Genomic DNA, 20,471 nt, shown 5'->3' with positions numbered 1-20,471 from the left:
TGTGAATGGGTCTAGGGGGTGGAGAAGAATGTGGCCAGAGATTGCTGTTGTTGAAATAAGCTTTTTAGAATGATTTGATAATTTTTGACTATCAACATATGTCAGTTTGATACGAATAAAATTTTAAGGAGTGTAAAAGCAGATGAGAGACTCTGAGACATGATTTTCCAGGGAGTAAACATGTAAAAGTCAGATGTGGAAAGAAAGAAGTGCTACTAGTCGGGAGTATATTCAGGAGGAATGAGTCTCTCAGTTTTCCTCCTTGCTCCAAAATTCTGCCCGTAGCCTCCTGGGCCACTGACGTAAGGTGATTTTTCATGCCATCATTTGCTATATAACATGCACTCTAATATACACCCTGCTTGCTATTTGAGGTTATAAGGAGAGAATCAGGACATAAGGAAGATCTCCAGTCCTAACAATAGTATAGGTCAGAGGAGGAGGAGGAGGCAGGGGAAGCAGTTCAGAGAAAGGTCTGAATATTACAGGAGTGAGAACAAATCAGTCAGTCAGTGACTATAGTTACCCCTGAAGGTTATCTCCCCAAGTCCACCATCACGGAGGCAGGCCTCCCTCTGTCTCATGGCTAGAAGCATCATTTACCAAATCCTAGCCATCCTTTCAAAATAATCTGGAAAAGCCTATGAATCGTATAGAAGATAAATCTCCTTATTTCATGGCCATGCTGTGCTTTCCATAAAAAACGTGGTCCCAATTCTCCACCTGAGTCCCCTGCTTCACTCCTCTCCAAACGACATTGGCTCTTGTTAAAACTCTGATCCATGGTCAAAGGACAAAGATTTGCCACTCTGGAGGAAATTCTTTTCAAAAGGCTTTGAAGGCAATTCCAAAGAAGAACTTTCTATGGCCACATTGTTGGAATCAGTGTGCAGCCTTCCAGGGTGACTGCCCTAAAGGGCAGCACTAATTCTGGCTTTGAAGTGTTTCTACGCTTGTTAAAAAGTCAGCCTTCTTACTTTCAAGTCCTAGCTCACAGTGTGAAAGTGTTTTCCTAAAACCTCCATAAATTCTTCTTTCCCTTTGATACTCGCGAATCCACCATTTTCTCCACTACACAAACTCAGAGACATGTTTGTGGAAAAAGGGGGAGGAAAGGCAATTCCTCTGGTTCCCTTCTAGATAATACGACCCCTCGAACATGCTTCCTGATGTCTTGCTAGGTGGGAGTTCTTAGAACTGAGTCTGATGTGACGTTTGACTGATGTTCATACTCCCCCTCCCCAAAATGATAAATGGCTTGAAAACCACAGAAGCCATCCATCTCCTTGCTATGGGGAATAATCCTGAGCTGCTCTATTTCCACCCTTGGTAGAGGTAAAAGGCTCAGTGGCAGCTGTATTTTGCTGAAGAGGAGCCTTCTTCTCCTCTATTGCAAAGGTCACCCTATCATTTAGGGGAATGATCTGGAAGGGAGAGAAGATGGTGAAGATCCATTTTTGACTCAGTTGTATTTGGTTTCAGTCCATTACCCAACAAACCCAGGGGTGCATCCTGAAACACCTGGTAAAAGTCATCAAGGCCAGACATTTGAGAAGAGGTGGAGCTCTGGGCCCCTGCGTCAAGTTGCCAACAAGTAACTCTGGTTATCTCTAAATAGTCATGCCTCTAAATTCCAATTCTGACTACAGCACAGATCTCTGTGAGGTGAGTCACAGCTGCCAGGTAAGGACTGTACATAGAGTCGATACTCTGTTTGTCCACATGGTTTGGGATTTAAAAGAAAAATCTTTTCAACTAGAAATTCCCTTATATTTGAAAAGGTAGAAAGCATCCGGGTGGGTGGATGTGTCTGACAAAGAGACAGAGAGAGTGAGAGGAGAGAGCACACAAAATAGGAAAAAGGGAGAGATAGAGAGAAGGGGCTTCTCTCTGAAAACTTCATCAGTACACCAAACACTCTGCCACAATAGCTACCACATGGCTCAGCCCTTGCCCTTCACCCTCACTGCCAGGTATTGTTGGGTGAAATCACAGGAGCCCTAACCCTGCCTCTGGGAGCGGGGCACGGGGCAGGGCTGGGCAGACTATAATGAGATGATTTTAAAGCCCTGTTAACTTTTTCCGTTTTAACTGATATTTCTGGATGAGGCACCAGCTCTCTTGGGAGGCCAGTTCTAAGGCATTCCATGGAACCCAAAGCCAACTATAAAAGTCTAGCTCAGGACAGAGCTGCTGGGGAAAGAGTTGCACTTGAATCTCTACTTATTCCAAGTCTAGATTCAGAAGGCCACAATTAGGGGAGAAGGCTGCCTCTTTCCTTCCCAGTCCCACAAAGAATACAGAATGGAATGACTTCAGAATTCCCTCTACCTCTTACGATCTAAGAATCAGAATTTCTTGCTTATTATTACAGAGGAACATTAATATCCAAATGAAGGCTCAGAGGGGTTGAGTAAATGCCCAAGAATCGCATGGCCAAGAAGCAGTAGAGTTGACCTGCAGAGGCAGGAGCAGCTCTGGTGGATACCAAGCCCATGTTTTTCTCCCCCGTGTGCAGTGCATTAGCACAGGACAAGTCTTTGAGGCTGCAAAAATGAACGAGATCTAGTCCCTACCCCCAGGAGCTCAGATAGAGGCAAAGGCTTAGAGTATCTTAGGGAGTTGTAGTTCTACTTCCATTAGAGGCTCATCTTGGCCTAGAGCACAGTCTTCAGTGAAAGACTCTCCTTATACCTCAGAGTTTACACTTATGAAATGAGGAATAATGCCTACTGTCAATTAAAATGTACCTTTTAATATGCTCAAAAACTTGCAAAATATTCTAAGGCCCTTAGCACTACATCAATACAAAGTGTCACTCCTATTATTAATGGATAATCGCTACCACTATAAGAACATTTGAGTCTGATGCTCTGTACATTAATGAAATGAATTTGCTTGGTAAGTAAGATGACCTTATACCAGCTCCCACAGCACAAACTGACAGGGGCTGACGTAACCAGATACAAAAAGATTTTGAAGTCTTGATTCCAGTTTGAGTTATGCTAACATAATAGGAAAAGGCCAAGCTGAATTATAAGAAAAATGGGAATGGGGTAGAAGGAAAATCCTGGTACCAAAATACAGGGTTAGGAGAAATACACGGGTAACAATTACTGGGTGAAAGAAAGCATCCAACCCTTTAGCCATATTGTTTTTCATCTCCTGATCTGAATTCACACAGCAGGGTTACACGGCTGCTCAACAGCTGCCCAGCTTCATCCCAAGGCAGGTAAAACTACTACTGGGCAAGAGCGTGCATTGAACAAAGTCAACAAGCTCCATGCCTGCCTCCCACGGGAGACTGCAGACGTCAGAGGGGGCTCTGGCTTAGCGTGCCATAAGGAGGGCTGTGCAGAAAGAGACTCTGGTCAGGGCTCTGTAAAGCCCTGTGGAGTCTGTGGGGAACAATAAGAATGCAGAATATAAATGTAAGCTGCAGGCTGATGGGCCCATTAGGAATTAGGGCAGTCTTTGAAAGGAATCTGCAGAGATGATGCAAAACACCAAGCATGTGACCCAAATCATGGCAGGGCATATTGGAGGGAGAGGGGAATGGGAATGAGACATTTTCTAATCTGATTAGTCTGAAGTTTCCCCTGAGTGTGGAGAAGGGTCACTGCACAATTAGAGGCAAAGTTAGACTGAACATGGTCTGCTTAGCAGCTGAGCGGGATGACCTCCTCAAAGCTAAGCTGGGCTTGGAGACAGATGTGTTCAGAGACTGAGACGACTTCGAAGCAAGTTCTGAAACAATCTTTTTGCATTTAATGTCAAATCGTAAAGGCAAAGACAAAACAGTCTGCTGAGAGAATGAGAGGATGATGACTTGGTGGCCTCAGCACTGGATAAGAAACATGTAGGTCCTCCAGAGGCCAGGCTCCCACATTACTGGACTTTCCAGGACAACTCATCCTCAAAGCCATCAAAAGATAATCTAATAAACATCCACAGCTTCCTGACTAGAAGACAGCTTAATGTGTGAAAGGCATTCAGATCCAATTGTTGAAAAACATGGCTTCCTCTACATAGAAAGACACAGGTTTCTTCCAGTTCATTTCTAAGTACGAGTGTGTGGTCTATGGTCCCTGACTTAAATTTCTCTCCTAGTCCTCAATCAATTCTTTGCACGAGGTACTGTGCTGGGTATTTTATGTATGTTATCTCAATTAATCTTCCTAACCACTAGGAAATAGGTACTGTTATCTCATTCGAGAGATAAGGAATCTGAGGTTCAGGCAGGTCAAAACCCTTGCACAAGATCACACAGCTAATAAGTGGACTCAAAGAATGTAAGAGATGGGAGTGGAGGAAGGGGGTAAAATTGTCAGGATGTGACAACCCATTGGTTATTTATAGGTGGTAAATCAAACAGAAGCAGTGTCTGCATCTGAATGAATCAAAGTTCAAGTCACAACTCTTCATTACAAGGTAAGGGATAAAGAGACACATAAATAGTGCTGTGAGAATTCTTAGGAAGAGAGAATCACTCTGATGATCAGCCAAACAAATGCAACAGAGCTTCATGGACATGGTGCCACTTGAAATGGGTCATGAAGGAAGAGCAAGCTTTCAGCAAGTGAAAACTATTGGGAGCTATTGCCTACTGAAGAAATAGCAAGAGAAAAGGCCAGTGGGGGAAAAAAAAAAAAAGGGGGGGAGCCAGGGAAGGCAGGAAGTATATGTATAAAATGCTAAACGGCCCATGTGGCTACACTACTGGGAACAGGAAGGGGAGTTTTGGGGGTGGGGGATGATAACTGTGAAGAACTCTGAGTCCAAGGCCTGCCTACTTCATCTCAGTTCCTTTACAGCAGGATCCCTCACACGGCTGCTAGCAAATAAAAGCAAATAGGGTTAAACAAAAACAAAATCAAAACAAAACCAATAGAGCTGATAATCTAGAAAATTATTCCAGGTCGATTCAATGCACACACACATCCAACTAGATTTGCCCTCTTCTGGGTTTCCCTCCTGACACCTTGGACCCTAGTTCTCTGACATAGAATTTGGCTTTATCTGTTCCTTTGGTTTCTCCTTTTGTCTCAAACAAGGACTCCCCACTTCAGACCCTATTTGAGAACAATGCTCCAACTGTCAACCCTAAGCCCCACTATGGAGAAGGAGCTTAATTCAAAGTTAAAGAGATGGTCCTTCCTTAGAGAGCAAAGAGACACCACAGAAGGTTTGTGAGTAAAAGTGCAATATGATGTCATATATTTTTGCTCTTAGAAGGTACTTCGCTGCTATATGTAAAGATGAATTTAAACATTTAGAGACTGGTGGATGAAAGACCAATGTGGTGGCACTGCAGTATTTAAGAAGCAATGTGGGTCAGAACAAGAATGATGATAGTGGAAATGGAGAGGAGAGAGTAGACGCAGGCAGTAAGGAAGAGGTAGAACTGTCAAGACATTCTAATCTACTGGCTATATGTAGACAGTAACTCAAAATAATTAGAAGCAGAGGATGTGCCTTTGAGAAGTTCAGGATTCAAGTCACAGCTCTTCTTCTTCCACACCATGTGACTTTGGGCAAAATACCTCGTCTCTCTAAACCTCAGCATCCTTATGTATGAGATACGAAGGATAACAGTTCCGACCTCATCAAGCTGTACTCAAAAAGCAAATGAGATAATGTATCCAAAACCATGATCACAATGCCTAGAACACAGTCAAAAATGTCAGAATTATCAAGATATATAAGTCAGAGGAGGAGCTAGAGTGAGTGATGCTATAGGACACATGAGAGGTGGCTGGAGTCTAGGTGGCTGAGAGGGACATGCCAGGAAATCAAAAGTCAGGTTCAACAGTAGAATTGATGTGTTTTAGAAAGCAGTTCACCATGCTCTCCTTTTATAGCATCATAATCTCTATGTTTTACATCTGGTGCTCTATCAGGACACAGCCCCATGCTAATAACCCTAGGTTCTCTTACTGCATGTCTGTAGCTATCAGGAACTGCTGCTTTGAAAAACTTGCCCTGAATTTTACATCTAATGTCCTCCTAACCAACAAAGTTGTGTATTTCATTTTGCCTCAGGAATCTGTGGATATATAAGTGTGTATTCATGTTAAAAAGATAAAATAATAATTTGTAATAGGCTCTCTAACATTCAAAATCAAGACAAACTTTTCCTTCAGTAACACTTAAACGGAGGTAGGTCACCAATAATATAATCAAAACAGTTAAGGGTAAATCAAGGATAATTAAAGGGAGATGTAAAACCAGGAATGGTCCCCCAAATAAAACTATGCAGGCCAATCCCTATCAAGAATGGAACTCTAACTTACCTTGACAATAAGGATTCTAGAAGATCATCACTCAGAGGTAATCTGGAGGATTTGCACAGCCTTTTAATGTCTTTGGTGGGTAATACATTTTTTCTGCATTAAAACAGAGTAAATGAGCTTTCATATACCTTGTATACCTTTAGTAACAATTACATATTATAGGAAAGAAAATATATTTGTGATGTTTCCTGAGAATGTACACATGGAAGTATGAAAATTGGCATTGGAATTCACAATAAGGAAGAACAGTCATATTTCATTTCATCAACTTTTTCTATTTCAGAGGCCACCAGATTCCATCCTTACAAAGGCTTTTCCTTCAAGATGCAGATTCTTGGTTGGTGACAGTACAGCCTATTAAGGCTGCAGCCACAAGTGTTGCTCTAAGTAATTGATCTGCATTCTTGACCACTAGTCAAAAATGGTTCTGATATTTGAAAACATCTCTTAATTTGACAGGCATCTAGAGCCTCCAACACAAGTATGATATGACTTGAGGGTGTTTTTCTGTTCTTTTCCTTGGACCCAAAACCTTATAACCTGGAAGCCCCAGCTGGGGCCTCAATATTCACTTCAATTTTTTCAGATGCTAGCAGTTTTCTCTAGAGCAGCCCAACAGTCATTTTCTCCAGTCTTCTGGGGGCAAAGAAATGCTTGTCCAATGTTCTCATTCAGCCAACACTTTTCCAGGCATCAGGCAAAATTAGAACCAACAGGAAAGAAAGTTGGCTCTTTTCTTTGCAATGAGAATGTTTATATCTAGAATGAAAGCTTGTTGGATCTGGAAGAACCTCAGGTTATCTGGTCAAGCAGCCCCATTGTTCCCAAGAAGTGTTCCTTGAATGAAGGAGGGCCACACTTCTCACTCTGGGGAAGGGGCACCACCAGGGTGGAAGGCAGGGCCGGGGCCATGCAAAACTCAGGTCACACATCTTCTAGGAAGCTTGGGGAAGCTTAAAGAGTCAAGGAAAAATACCACCTTTATAAAAACTCAAAGAGGATGCATTATGGATTAATAAAAAAATGTTTATTTCTAAGACAAACTACGGGACCTGCACAGATATTCAGGGTATGCAGTTAGCCACTTGGGTGCAGACTTCAAGTTTGGGGATAAGGAAAGAGGTCACAAGGAAGAGAGATGGCAGTGGTGTGCAGCATAAGGATTAAAAGCTAGAGTGAGAACCAAGATTTTTCTAATTCTAGATGAAATCAGTAAATTTATATTTCTCCCCCACTGTATCAGGTCTGTAAGATGAATAAAAAAAAATTAAGATGTTTGCATCCAGTTGTATATAACAATGACTTAATGAAGCTCAACATGTAGACAATCAACGTATAAGAAATAGCTTATGCTGAGCTTCATTATTTTCAAGAAGAAATAATTTCAAAGAAATTCTACAGAATGTTTGCTTGAAAATTCCATTTTCTGTTTATTATAAAAGTTACATGTATAAATCCCCATCAGTAATAAAATAATGTAAAAAGATCACAACTCAAATTAACCCTTCTAACATTTTGATTTACTATGCTTCAGTTGAAGCTTCTAGAAAAAAATGAAAAGAACATGCAAGGGAGAGGCCTATTCTTTCAAAGGTACAGGGCTTCTCCTATTCCTTCAACAAGACCAGCCTGGCCAACATGGTGAAACCGTCTCTACTAAAAATACAAAAAAAAAAAAAAAAAAAAAATTAGCTGGGTGTGGCGGTACAAGCCTGTAGTCCCAACTACTCAGGAGGCTGAGGCAGGAGAATCTCTTGAACCTGGGAGGTGGAGGTTGTAGTGAGCCAAGGTCATGCCACTGCACTCTAGCCTAGGCGACAGAACCAGATGCCATATTACACACACACACACACACACACACACACACACACACACAAAGCTCACCATCACTGGGAAATATCTGTACCCAAATACTTCTCTGAAAATGATTTAAGGTGTCTGTGCTAAATAGTAGAGTATGAGTATGATGACACATGTCAATTTCTTTTTGCCCTTTTTGATAAAATAGAAATTCCTTCATTACTCAGGTTCACAGAAATGTAAATGATTAGAATCAATAAAACAAAAGCTTACTTTTCTCGATCTTCATACACACAGGAATAAATGAAACTGTCGAAATTCTCAAACATATTTTTCTTGAACTTTTCGTGGGCCAGTGCGATTAAGAAATCCACATCTGAACAGGTATCCTCAGGTGCACGGTAGTGACGTACAATGGTTACAAATTCTTGCTCTGAGAGGTTTCCAACAGTAAAAGACATCAATATGTCTCTGTAATAAAAAGGGAAAATCATTTATAAGCTGATATATAAGAATACAGTATTTTACCTCTCCTTCTATTTAAAAGACCCAAATTCCATTTTATAAAACTTTTACCAACTGTACAGAGGTCAGGTGATTTTTTTAAACTTAATTTCTCTACTTAACTTGGGAGCAGCAGGAAGGCACCAATGCCAGAATGGAAAATCATAGGCACTGTAGCTTATAAATAAAATGGCATTTTGCCCAGAGTCAAACACCTACCAAATAACAGCCTGCAACCAGGAAGTAAATTTTTAAAGGCCTTGAATGGTCAAAAAACCTGTCACCAAGTACACGACTTTATTCAATGCCTATTAATCTTCCTTACACAAAATAGTAACAGGCTTGCATTTCTGGTTTCCTGGGACATAAGATTTGTTAAGTTAATAAAGCAGAAAGGTGTTTTGGGATAGGGAAAGCAATCACACACATTTCTGTAATAAAAAGTGAAAATGGACACACCCTAGCAGTGAGAAAAAGAAAAAAGAAAAAAATGAAAAGTTAAAAGACCTATGTAAGCATACAGCTATCTGCATCTTTAGAAGGCAAACGATACTGAGATTATTAGGTAGAGCTTAAAAAACTAAATAACAACACATCAATGAAGAAGACTCGAGGCCTAACAAATTGGCTGAATTGTTTTCAATGTAACTCTGTGTGAAAGCCATAAACTATGCAGCATACATCAGAAAGAATTACATCAAAACAATTAAAATGCAAAATGTTATGCTGTTACAGGAATAAGCTTCCACTGTCTAGAAAATTTATTTACTGGAAATAATTCAGTTTTTAAGAATCCTGAATAGGCCGGGCGCGGTGGCTCAAGCCTGTAATCCCAGCACTTTGGGAGGCCGAGACGGGCGGATCACGAGGTCAGGAGATCGAGACCATCCTGGCTAACACGGTGAAACCCCGTCTCTACTAAAAAATACAAAAAACTAGCTGGGCGAGGTGGCGGCGCCTGTAGTCCCAGCTACTCGGGAGGCTGAGGCAGGAGAATGGCGTAAACCCGGGAGGCGGAGCTTGCAGTGAACTGAGATCCGGCCACTGCACTCCAGCCTGGGCGACAGAGCCAGACTCCGTCTCAAAAAAAAAAAAAAAAAAAAAGAATCCTGAATAAACAAGGGAATAGAAAATTTTATTTGGCCTTCTGCTAGAAAGAGGTCTTTCAGAATAAATGCTTTCAGTTCTTTCAGGTATTTCTGGACATTATCATTTAATAATTCTAGATTCTCCTAGTCAAGAATTTCCATAGAGTCTAGGAAAGCCTACAGCAATGATGTTGACCTATCTAAAGGAAATTCATTTCATCTACATCTACTTCTCAAGTTTCCTCGGTTGTTTTGTTTTGTTTACATTTGGTTTCGCTTTTGTATTTTTAATGAGAAATGAATGCAAAATCCAACCAAGATGATCCCAGAATTTCAGCAAGTCAGGTCAGACAACCAATCAGTAATATTGGCAGGAGGCTCGTTATATGGAAAACACTGTAAAAGGCTCTCTGGCATTTTAACTTTTCCGAGTCTGTTATCTATTTGCACTGTCCAAGCATATAGAAGAACTTTCAAAGCCAGAAACTGGTAGGGCCACTTAAATAAACAGTAATAGCAATAACTTCTGCCATTTGTTGAGTACTAACTGTGTGCCAGGTCCTGTGCTAGCAGGGACTTCTGACATCTAGCCTAGGAGGTGGTGCTACTATTATCCCCACTGTACAGATGTGAACTGAGGCAGAGAAATGTTAAGTAACCTGCCTAATGTCACAAAAGCCAGAATGTGAACCCATGTAGTCTGGCTCTAAAGCCCATGCTCTTGCATACTACTCTATCCCTCTTCTGTTGGGACACAGAAGGTGGAGAGAACCGATGGAGTGGGGCTCAGTCAGGAAATCTGCCTAAAGGCAGTGGGGTTTAAGCTGATTTTTTTTTTTTTTTTTTTTTTTTTTTTTTTTTTTTTTGAGACGGAGTCTCGCTCTGTCGCCCAGGCTGGAGTGCAGTGGCCGGATCTCAGCTCACTGCAAGCTCCGCCTCCCGGGTTCACGCCATTCTCCCGCCTCAGCCTCCCAAGTAGCTGGGACTACAGGCGTCCGCCACATCGCCCGGCTAGTTTTTTTTGTATTTTTTAGTAGAGACGGGGTTTCATCGTGTTAGCCAGGATGGTCTCGATCTCCTGACCTCGTGATCCACCCGTCTCGGCCTCCCAAAGTGCTGGGATTACAGGCTTGAGCCACCGCGCCCGGCCAGCTGATTTTTTATGAACCTCTATTGCCTTTATTGTCCATCATCTCTGCTTTGAGGGCTATCACTAACCATTATTTAAAAACTAAGAGAAAATAATTTCAGAAAACCTGAGTCACCAACCATCACTGACAGAGGGCTAAGTAACCACAAAAGAGCCACTCCAAGTAAAGCCCCTGGCTCCTCTACAACACTGGTCAAGAAATAGTCATGCCATGTGTGTAAAATGGAACACTACCCCATCATTAAAAGTATGATGTTTGGGGCCAGGTGCGGTGGCTCATGCTCATAATCCCAGCACTTAGGGAGGCCAAGATGGGCAGATCGCCTGAGGTCAGGAGTTCGAGACCAGCCTGGCCAACGTGGTAAAACCCCATCTCTACCAAAAATACAAAAATTAGCTGGGCGTGGTGGCGCACACCTATAATCCCAGCTACTCGGGAGGCTGAGGCACGAGAATCACTTGAACCCAAGAGGCAGAGGTTGTGGTAGCTGAGATTATGCCACTGCACTCCAGCCTGGGTGACAGAGTGAGACTCTGTCTCAAAAAAGAAAAATAAATAAATAAAAATAAAAAAGAAGATTATAGAAGAATATATCTAAAAGTTAAAAAAAAAAAGTTATGATGTCTGGGAGGCTGAGGCAGGAGGATTGCTTCAGCCCAGCAGTTTGAGGCTGCAGTGAGCTCTGACCATGCCACTGTACTCCAGCTTGGGCAACATAGTGAGAACCCATCTCTACCAAAAAAAAAAAAAAAAAAAAAAAAAAAAAAAAAAAAAAAAGCTGGGCATGGTGGCATGCACCTATAATCCCAGCTACTTGGGAAGCTGAGGCAGGAGGATCACTTGAAGTTAGGAGTTTGAGGCTGCAATGAGCTATGATCATACTGCTGCACTCCAGCATGAGTGACAGACCAAGACCCCATCTCTTAAAAAAGAAAAGTATGGTATTGATTGATATTTATTGGTATGATAGATGTCCATGCTATGTTGATAAATGTAGTATGATCCCAGTGAAAAATCAAAATACAGGTGCACATATGGTCATAGAAATAAGACCAGAAGGATGCATGCCAAAACATCAATAGTATTATCCTGAATGGCTGAGATGTCTTTTTAAAACAAAACGTATTTCCATTTTTTTCTGAATTTTTGTAATAATCAAATATTATTTTCATTGTCTAAATAAAAAAAAAAAACATTTGAAAGCATTTCCTTTTGAGAGTAGAATATGGCGTGAAGAAGAGAAAGTGGCATGCTCCCAAGGACAAGGAAAAAGAACATGTGAAGCAATAACTAGAAACTTTCCATACATCTTTCACTAAACTTATTATAGCACCACCAGAACATAAAAGTTTATTTTCCTTTTCATTGGATAAACTGAAATTATCCTGGCTTCACTGCAGTTAAAATTTATATCTGCTGGGTTTCTGTATGCTTGGGTTTTAAACAGCTCAGTATTCCAGTTTTACATGGCGTTACATGAGAGTTTCAAACAAGCTGCGCTATACTTGAAACTGCTGACAGCCCTGCAGGGCATCAGGGGCTCCTGGAGCGGCTGCCTGTGTGGCTGCTGCGCCCACGTGAGGCAGGTTCCTGCACCAGGGATCTCAATCAGGATGTACAAGCCTCACCTTGCAGACCTCAGATGGCTGTCGCCACTCTGCCCCGCATTTGACACATGTGTGTTTTTCAGGATTCACCCCGCCCTGTTAAACTTTAGTAGGATTCACAAAGAATTAAAAATCAAAAGTCACACATTCCATTTTTTATTGTAGTAAAATACACATAGCATAAAATTTCCCATTTGTGACATTTAGTATATTCACAATGTTGTACAACCACCACCTCTATCTAGTTCTGAAACATTTCCATCACCCCAAATAAACCTCATACCCATTGAGCAACCACACCTCTTTCCTCCCTCCTTCCTAATCCTCCTCCCTATCCAGAAACCACTAATCTGCTATCTCTACAGATTTGCCAGATTCTGGATATTTTATATAAATGGAATTATGTAATTTGTATTCTTTTGTGATTGGGTTCTCTCAGCACATTTTCAAAGTTCATCCATGTTGTAGCATGTATCCGGACTTCATCGTTTTTCACTGCTGAAATCTTATTCATTGTACTATCATACTATTGTTCATTGTATGAATGTGCCATACTTTGTTTATCCACTCATACGTACATGGACATGTGGGTTGTTGCCACCTTTGGCTGTTGTGAATAGTGCTGTTATGAACATCTGTGTACAAGTTTTTGTGTAAACACCTGTTTTCAATTCTTTGGGTTACATATACCAAGGAGTGAAACTCCTGAGTCACAGGTAAGTCTGTTTAACCTATTGTGGCACTGCCAAACTGCTTTCTGCACACTCTATTTTTGCTTAGCAGCAGCCACAAAAACATAGGTCCAACTTCCATCAAGCATAGCCCTTCCTCACCTAAAAATGTCATACTGAACTTGAAATAAGATCTGATAGCAAAATCTGATCTCAGTACTTCTTGACCAATCATTTCAGGGAAATAAAAATGTATTTTAAAAGGCAGTTGTGATTGTATTGATCTTGTGTCCTGTGATTATTATTACTAATCTTGAAGATTTAGATAGCAAGTTACCTTTGCCTTTAGCCAACACTGCACTGCATTCCTGGAACTAATATTTTAATACAGTATAATAGTATAATATCACAGTATTATTTAGTTAATCTTATAAGGGATGCTGCCATGATTTTCTCTTGGCTTTTGTAACTAAAGTCATAAGACTCAAAAAATGCCAAGATGCTCTAGGGTATTGAGAATTCTATGCAGAATTCTGAAACATGAAACGCTAAACAGCTTTATAAGACATAATTCCACTAAAGTCATCCAGTAAAATGGTGAATCAAAACTTCCTTTTAAAGCTCTGAATCTCAGGGTATTTTCTTACTTGTTGAATCATTAAAGTTTAAGCAATGTCTTTCAAATAAACTAAAAAAAAAAAATAGTTTTAGCATAAACAAGGGCTCAAGAGCCTAAGCCTTCAGACCCTAAGGCATACAGCAAAATCTAGTTGAGCCTAAATTAAACCAAGCAGCAGTTTTGGCGACAATTAGGTAGCACCCTTTCTCATTACTTTCAATTTGATATTCATCAAATAAAATGTGTTTTGCTTCCTGTAATCAGAAGCTGTGCACACCTGCTCATATTCTACCCTCCCTCAGGCTTTCCCTTACACTTGTGGGCCTAAGCTGTCCATACAAAACAGAAACCCTTGCTGTATTGTCACTTATATTCCAGCATGTCATACTGTGGTTTTGTTCATTGTTGAATCTGTGGCTAGAGGATTGCCAGACAGTAGAGGGTGGTAGAGATAGCTGGTAGAATATGTGTCAGAGGAAGGAGAGATGGGAAAATACATCACAGAGAGTCCAATACAAATGTCTGACCAAACAGGTTTTGCTACAGGCCTAACCAGAGTCTAATGCCATGTACAAAGCTCTTCAACCTCACTGGAGAACAAGGCCATTACAGATGGCCACTTCACCTCCAGAGAGTGCAGTTATAGACTTGTGGTATAAGTGGTTTCTTCTGGAGTTATGCAACATGGTGACCTCACAAGACAGACCAAGGAATTCCACAGAAAAGGAGAAAAAAAGGGGTCACTGCAGACTATCAGAAAACTATCTACTCCAGCTGAGGTCACAAGCTTGTTTTCAACCAGGAGGTAGTGTGGTTTAGTGGAAAAAGTGTGAACTTTCAAATTACATTGACCTGTATTAAAATTCCAGTCCCATTAATTCACCAGTAAATGGGAACTGTGGTAAACTACTCAACTTCTCTGAACCTCAGTTCCTTACCTGTGAAATGGGACAAGACCACTTGTGAAATAGAATTTTATTTTCCTATAGAAGCCAGGATGATATGTTAAAACAGAAGTCAGACCATGTTCTTTGCCTATTCAAAACCCTGTGATGGCTGGCCATCTCTCTCAAAGTAGAACTCAAAGGCCTCATGATGGCTTACAAGGCCTGACATGATTGGCCCCTCCTCTGCTGTTGCTAGGAACTCATCCTCTACAACTCTTCCCATCCTTCCCTCTACACCTGCCTAAAACAAGCCAGGCACATTTCAACTTCAGAGCCTTTGTACTTGCTGTTCTCTCTACCTGGAATGGAATGTTCTTCCCCAAGACAGTCACATAGGCTATTCCTTCACCTCCTGTAGGGCATCTTATCTTGTTAGATGTCAGTTTCTCTGTGAGGCATTCTCTGGCCAACCTTCTTAAAAGTGTGACCCCTGGCGGGGCATGGTGGCTCACACCTGTAATCCCAGCACTTTAGGAGGCCAAGGTGGGCAGATCACCTGAGGTCAGGGGTTCAAGATCAGTCTGGCCAACATGGTGAAACCCTGTCTCTACAAAAATTAGCCAGGCGTGGTGGTGCACGCCTGTAGTCCCAGCTACTTGGGAGACTGAGGCAGAAGAATTGCTTGAACCTGGAAGGCAGAGGTTGCAGTGAGCTGAGATTGCACCATTGCCCTCCAGCCTGGGCAATAAGAGCGAAACTCCAACTCAAAAAAATAATAATTAAAAAAAAAAAGTGTGACCCCTTCCTCCACAACTCTGGCACTTCCTAATCCTTTTCCTGCTTTCTTTTCCTCAGTGTCATTCATCACACTCTAACGGTATATAATTACTTATTTTGAAGATAGTCTTTATCTCCCTCCCACCCCCACTGGAGTATAAGATCCACAGAGAGTAGTGGTTTTTGTCTATTTTGTTCATTGTTGAATCTGTGACACCTTAAATAGCCCCGGCACACAGTAAGCTCTCTATAACAAATAGTCTGATGAAGAAATGAAAAATGAGGATTAAGTTAGCAAGATATAAAAAGCATTCAGCACAGTACCTTGAACTATGAATGCTCAATAAATGATAGCAATTTTTATTATTCTCATCATCTCACAATGGAGATAATTTCAAGTTGTATTAAACTGAAAGCACCACTTCTCTTAAGTAAGTTTATCTTGGAGAAATGTGAAATGCTTTTGATGACTCTGAAACCTTACAATCTATCTGCAGGATATAAAATGAAAATGGCATGCTTGTTTTAAACAGTCATATTCAGGAGTAAGTCTAAAGTACTAAAAAATAAACTCCAGGTATGCCTCCTTTTATACAATGAATAGATCTGAAATGCTCCACAAATACTTAATTTTTAGAAATTGAATTAGATGCCCTCTTTCACTCTCTATTACATATAAAGATATGCTATCTTTATCTTGGTCATTTTAAATTGGCAATGGCATCTAACATCTTAACTTTAAATTCCTCTAATTTCTGTCAAGTTCTTAATGACAAGTAAGCACACTGAACCCTGAAAGAAATAATAAATCTTTTTTTTTTTAAGAGGCAGGGTCTTACTCTGCACCCAGGCTGGAGTGCAGTAGTGTGATCATGGCTCACTGCAACCACAGACTCCTGGACTCAAGCAATCCTCCCATCTTAGCCTCCCAAGTAGCTAGCTTCACAGGTGTGCACTACCACGCTTGGCTAATTTTTAAACTTTCTTGTAGAGATGGGGTCTTGCTATGTTGCCCAGGTTGGTCTCCTAGGCTCAAGTGATCCTCTCACTTTGGCCTCCCAAAGTGCTGGGGTTACAGGTGTGAGCCACTGTGCCCAGTTTAAAGAAATCCTTTTGAAACTAAATAACATTTACATACTATAAATAATAACAGCCAAATTCATCTGCCTTGTAAATTGAGTTTTTGATATATTTTCTCAAAGAGAAGTAAGTACATCTGCAGTGAAAATCATTGACCCTGTTGTCTTATTCCAAATAAATATAAGCAGCTTCATGTTTTCTCTGTATTACTGTTCTAATCTTCATTTCACATCAACTATAATACTATGGTTTTTCCTGTTTTGACATGTAGTGGAATGTACATGGTAATTTTAATTTATTTAGTTTGAAATTCAGTATGTCTTGGTACACTTGACTTCAGGCCGATTTAAGTGTAGCCAAACAAAATGAGATATTTTCATGCAGTTAAGAGTAATTGCTGTATATCATTAACAGTCTATTCTTCACAGAAGTATAATTTTAGAAATCCTTTAAAATGTTCATCTATAATTCTTCCATGATTTGGTACAATATGCATTTAAACAAGCTAAAGCAACAGTGGGCTTTTTAGTTTTGTTTTTTAAATTGTGTCAACATTTTTGGTAACTGGTAACAGCAAATGAAGTCTCAATACTGGTGCTTACCATGCAAGGTAAGCAGAAGGAGTGAATATTAATTTCATTTACAAGCAGAGTTCTTCGTTTTCTACCACCACCTTTGCATTAACACCCACTTTATGTTCAGGGATTATTTGTCTCCAAGCAAACCCCACTTCTTTGGCTTTTTGTTTTTCACTGTCTCTCGCTTGGTTACCAGATGGTTTGAGGCCTACAAGATCATGGTGAGCTCTGTGACAATCGGGGGGCCTTATGTGATGAAGGGTGCCCCCAGCTAAACCCACAGGTACTTAGTGATCATACAACAGGTGAATACAAAACACGGTCTGTGCCCTATTGGTGCTTATAATCAATTTAGTAATTCAAGATTTACTCACATCAAATAATTATCGGTAATATAATCAGATTCTTAAATCTTTTTGAACACACACTTTAAAATATAAAATTTGGGCCAGGCACGGAGCTTCTTAACTGTAATTCTAGCAACTCGGGAGGCCAAAGTGGGAAGGTGACTTGAAGCCAAGAGTTCAAGGCCAGCCTGGGAAACCTAATGAGACTCCATTTCTACCAAAAAAATTAAAAAATTAACCAGGCATGGTAGTACGTGCCTGTAATCCCAGCTACTTGGGAGGCTGAGGTGGGAGGATCATTTGAGCCAAGGAGGTCAAAGTTGCAGTGAGCTATGATCATTCTGCTGTACACCAGCCTGGGTGACAGAGCAAGACCATGTCTCAAAGGAAAACAAAATGTGTGTGTGTATATATATATATATATATATATATATATATATATACAGGCTTTACTCCATTATAAAAGTAATACATTTCCAATTATAGAGAATTTGGATAATATGTAAAAGCAAGGAAAAAAAGAAAAGAAAAACCATACACACCCCTGCCACCCAAATATAACCAAGTAAACATCCTGGTACACTCCTCTGCAGTCTCTTTACTATGCATGGACATTTGTCTTTTTCTTAATAGGTGTGAACATATTTTCATCTTTTTCACTTAACTAATACATTTCCATGTTATTACAGACTATTCTGAAACCAAAATGCTAAACCATACTTCTGTTACTGGATATTACATGTCTTTTTTTCCAAATTTTTATACAAATAATGCCATAATGAGCATCTATATGCATAAACATTTGTCTGTATTTACAATTATTCCCTTCGGATGGTGTTCCAGAAGTACAATTAGTGAGGCAAAACAAAGGAACATTTGACCAGCTAGGCAACATAGCAAGACCCCATCTCTACAGAAATTTTTAAAAAATTAGCTTGGCATTGTGGTGTGTGCCTAGGGTCCCAGCTACTTGGGAGACTGAGAGGCCAGGAGGATAACTTGAGTCCAGGAGTTTGAGGCTTCAGTGAGCTATGATGGTATCACTGCACTCCAGCCTGGGTGACAGAGTGAGAAAGTGTCTCAAAAAAGAAAAGTAAAATAACAATTAAAAAGACTGTAATCCCGCACTTTGGGAGGCCGAGGCAGGCGGATCACAAGGCCAGGAGATCGAGACCATCCCAGCTAACACGGTGAAACCCCATCTCTACTAAAAATACAAAAAATTAGCCGGGCGTGGTGGTGGGCGCCTGTAGTCCCAGCTACTCAGGAGGCTGCGGCAGGAGAACGGCACAAAACCGGGAGGCGGAGCTTGCAGTGAGTCGAGATCGTGCCACTGTGCTCCAGCCTGGGCGACAGAGCAAGACTCCATCTCAAAAAATAATAATAAAATAAAAAGAAAGTAACACTTAAAAAGGTCTTGACACATAGACTAAGTTGCTTTTACCCTCCCATCAGCAATGAGGAAGAGTCCTCAGCAATGGAATATCCTTTCAAAAGGTGTTTCCTGTCAAATATGGAGACGGAAGTAAAAGAAAAAAAAAAAGTGTGTGTGTGTGTGTGTGTGTTTTCTTTCTTTCTTTAACAGAGTCTCGCTCTGTCACTCAGGCTGGAGTGGACTGGTGCGATCTCAGATCATTGCAACCTCTCCCTCCTGTGATCAAGTGAGCCTCCCACCTCAGCCTCCTGAGTATCTGGGGGCTGCAGGTATGTGCCACCACGCCCAGCAATTTTTTTTTTTTTTTTTGGTAGAGACGGGTTGGCTTTTTGTTTTGCCCAGGCTGGTTTCAAACTCCTGGGCTCAAGCCATCTGCCTGCCTCAGCCTCCCCAACGCTGGGATTATAGGCATGAACCACCATGCCTGGCCATAAAAGCGTTTCCTAATTCAACAAGTAAAAATGATGCCTCATTTTAATCAATAATAATTTGATTACTAATAAACTTCAACATCTCTTCCCCTTATTTAAGAAATATTCTTCTATTGTGTTCTGTCTGCACACACCCCTTGTCCATGAATCCATTCATTCATTCATTCATTCATTCATTCAATAAACACTGATTGAACATTAACTTTATGTTGAATGATGGAGAATAATAGAGGAATGGACCAGATTTGACTCCCAACTCTCAATATCTACATCCTAGAATTAACCACAGACTAGAGGAAAAGCCAAGTCAGTGAAGTAGAAAAAGTGCTATAATAAAGATATGTCCAAAAGCTCAGAGAAAGTACCCCTCATCCAGTCTGACATGTGTATACATGTAGGGAGAAATTCAGGAAAGCTTCACAGCAGAGGTGGTAGCAGAGCAGATCTTGAAGATGAAAGGCAATCTGCCAACCAGAGAAGTGGGAGCTGAGTAAGGGAAGGAGGCTGAGAGGAATGGGAGAAAGAATCATATCCTCAAAGATTCAAAGAGGGCAAGAGAGCCAGGTGCAGTGGATCACACCTGTAATCCCAGCACTTTGGGATGCTGAGGCAGGTGGGTCACTTGATGTCAGGAGTTTGAGAGCAGCCTGACCAACATGGTGAAACCCCATCTCTACTAAAAATACAAAAAAAAAAAAAAATTGCTGGGCATGATGGTGCACACCTGTAGCCCCAGATACTTGGGAGGCTGAGGCAGGAGAATTGCTTGAACCCAGGAGGCGGAGGTTGCAGTAAGCCGAGATTGTGCCACTGCACTCTAGCCTGGGCGATGACGAAGCAACACTCTATCTCAAAAAAAAAAAAAAAAGAGGGCAAGAAGATGGTATAATACATCTGAAAAGCTGTACAAAGTGTTAATAACAGGCACAGACATTACCAAGAGCTCAGTGTATGTCAAACATTGATCTGCTTCACATGCATAGACTCATTTAGCCCTCATGACAATCCTTTCAGTAGGAACTTGGTTCCCATTATACTGATGAGGAACTAAGGCCCAGACAGCTTTAACAGATTGCCCAAGGGCACAATACTATTAATAGTAAGAAGTGGAGCCAAGAATTGAACCACGATGTTCAGGGTTCATAGAATGATTAGAATATAGTGAACACAAAGCAAGAGATAAATTAGAGAGCTGGCAGGTGG

General features: G+C 40.9%; 1 protein-coding gene across 1 annotated transcript in view; it reads right to left on the bottom strand.

The window, feature by feature from the left end:
• EFHC2 (EF-hand domain containing 2) overlaps positions 1 to 20,471 on the bottom strand; it is a 204,181-nt gene that overhangs the window by 24,014 nt on the left and 159,696 nt on the right. The window contains exons 12-13 of the mRNA XM_073013784.1: positions 8,367 to 8,564; positions 6,294 to 6,386 (exon numbers count right to left, since the gene is read on the bottom strand). Of these exons, the coding sequence (XP_072869885.1) occupies positions 6,294 to 6,386; positions 8,367 to 8,564 (291 nt within the window). The remainder of the gene's footprint in view (positions 1 to 6,293; positions 6,387 to 8,366; positions 8,565 to 20,471) is intronic.

This window comes from Chlorocebus sabaeus, chromosome X, assembly GCF_047675955.1.
Source record: "Chlorocebus sabaeus isolate Y175 chromosome X, mChlSab1.0.hap1, whole genome shotgun sequence".
NCBI classification, from domain to species: Eukaryota; Metazoa; Chordata; class Mammalia; order Primates; family Cercopithecidae; genus Chlorocebus; species Chlorocebus sabaeus.
The sequence above is the reverse complement of the archived record's forward strand: the minus strand, read 5'-3'. Positions and strand labels throughout refer to the sequence as shown.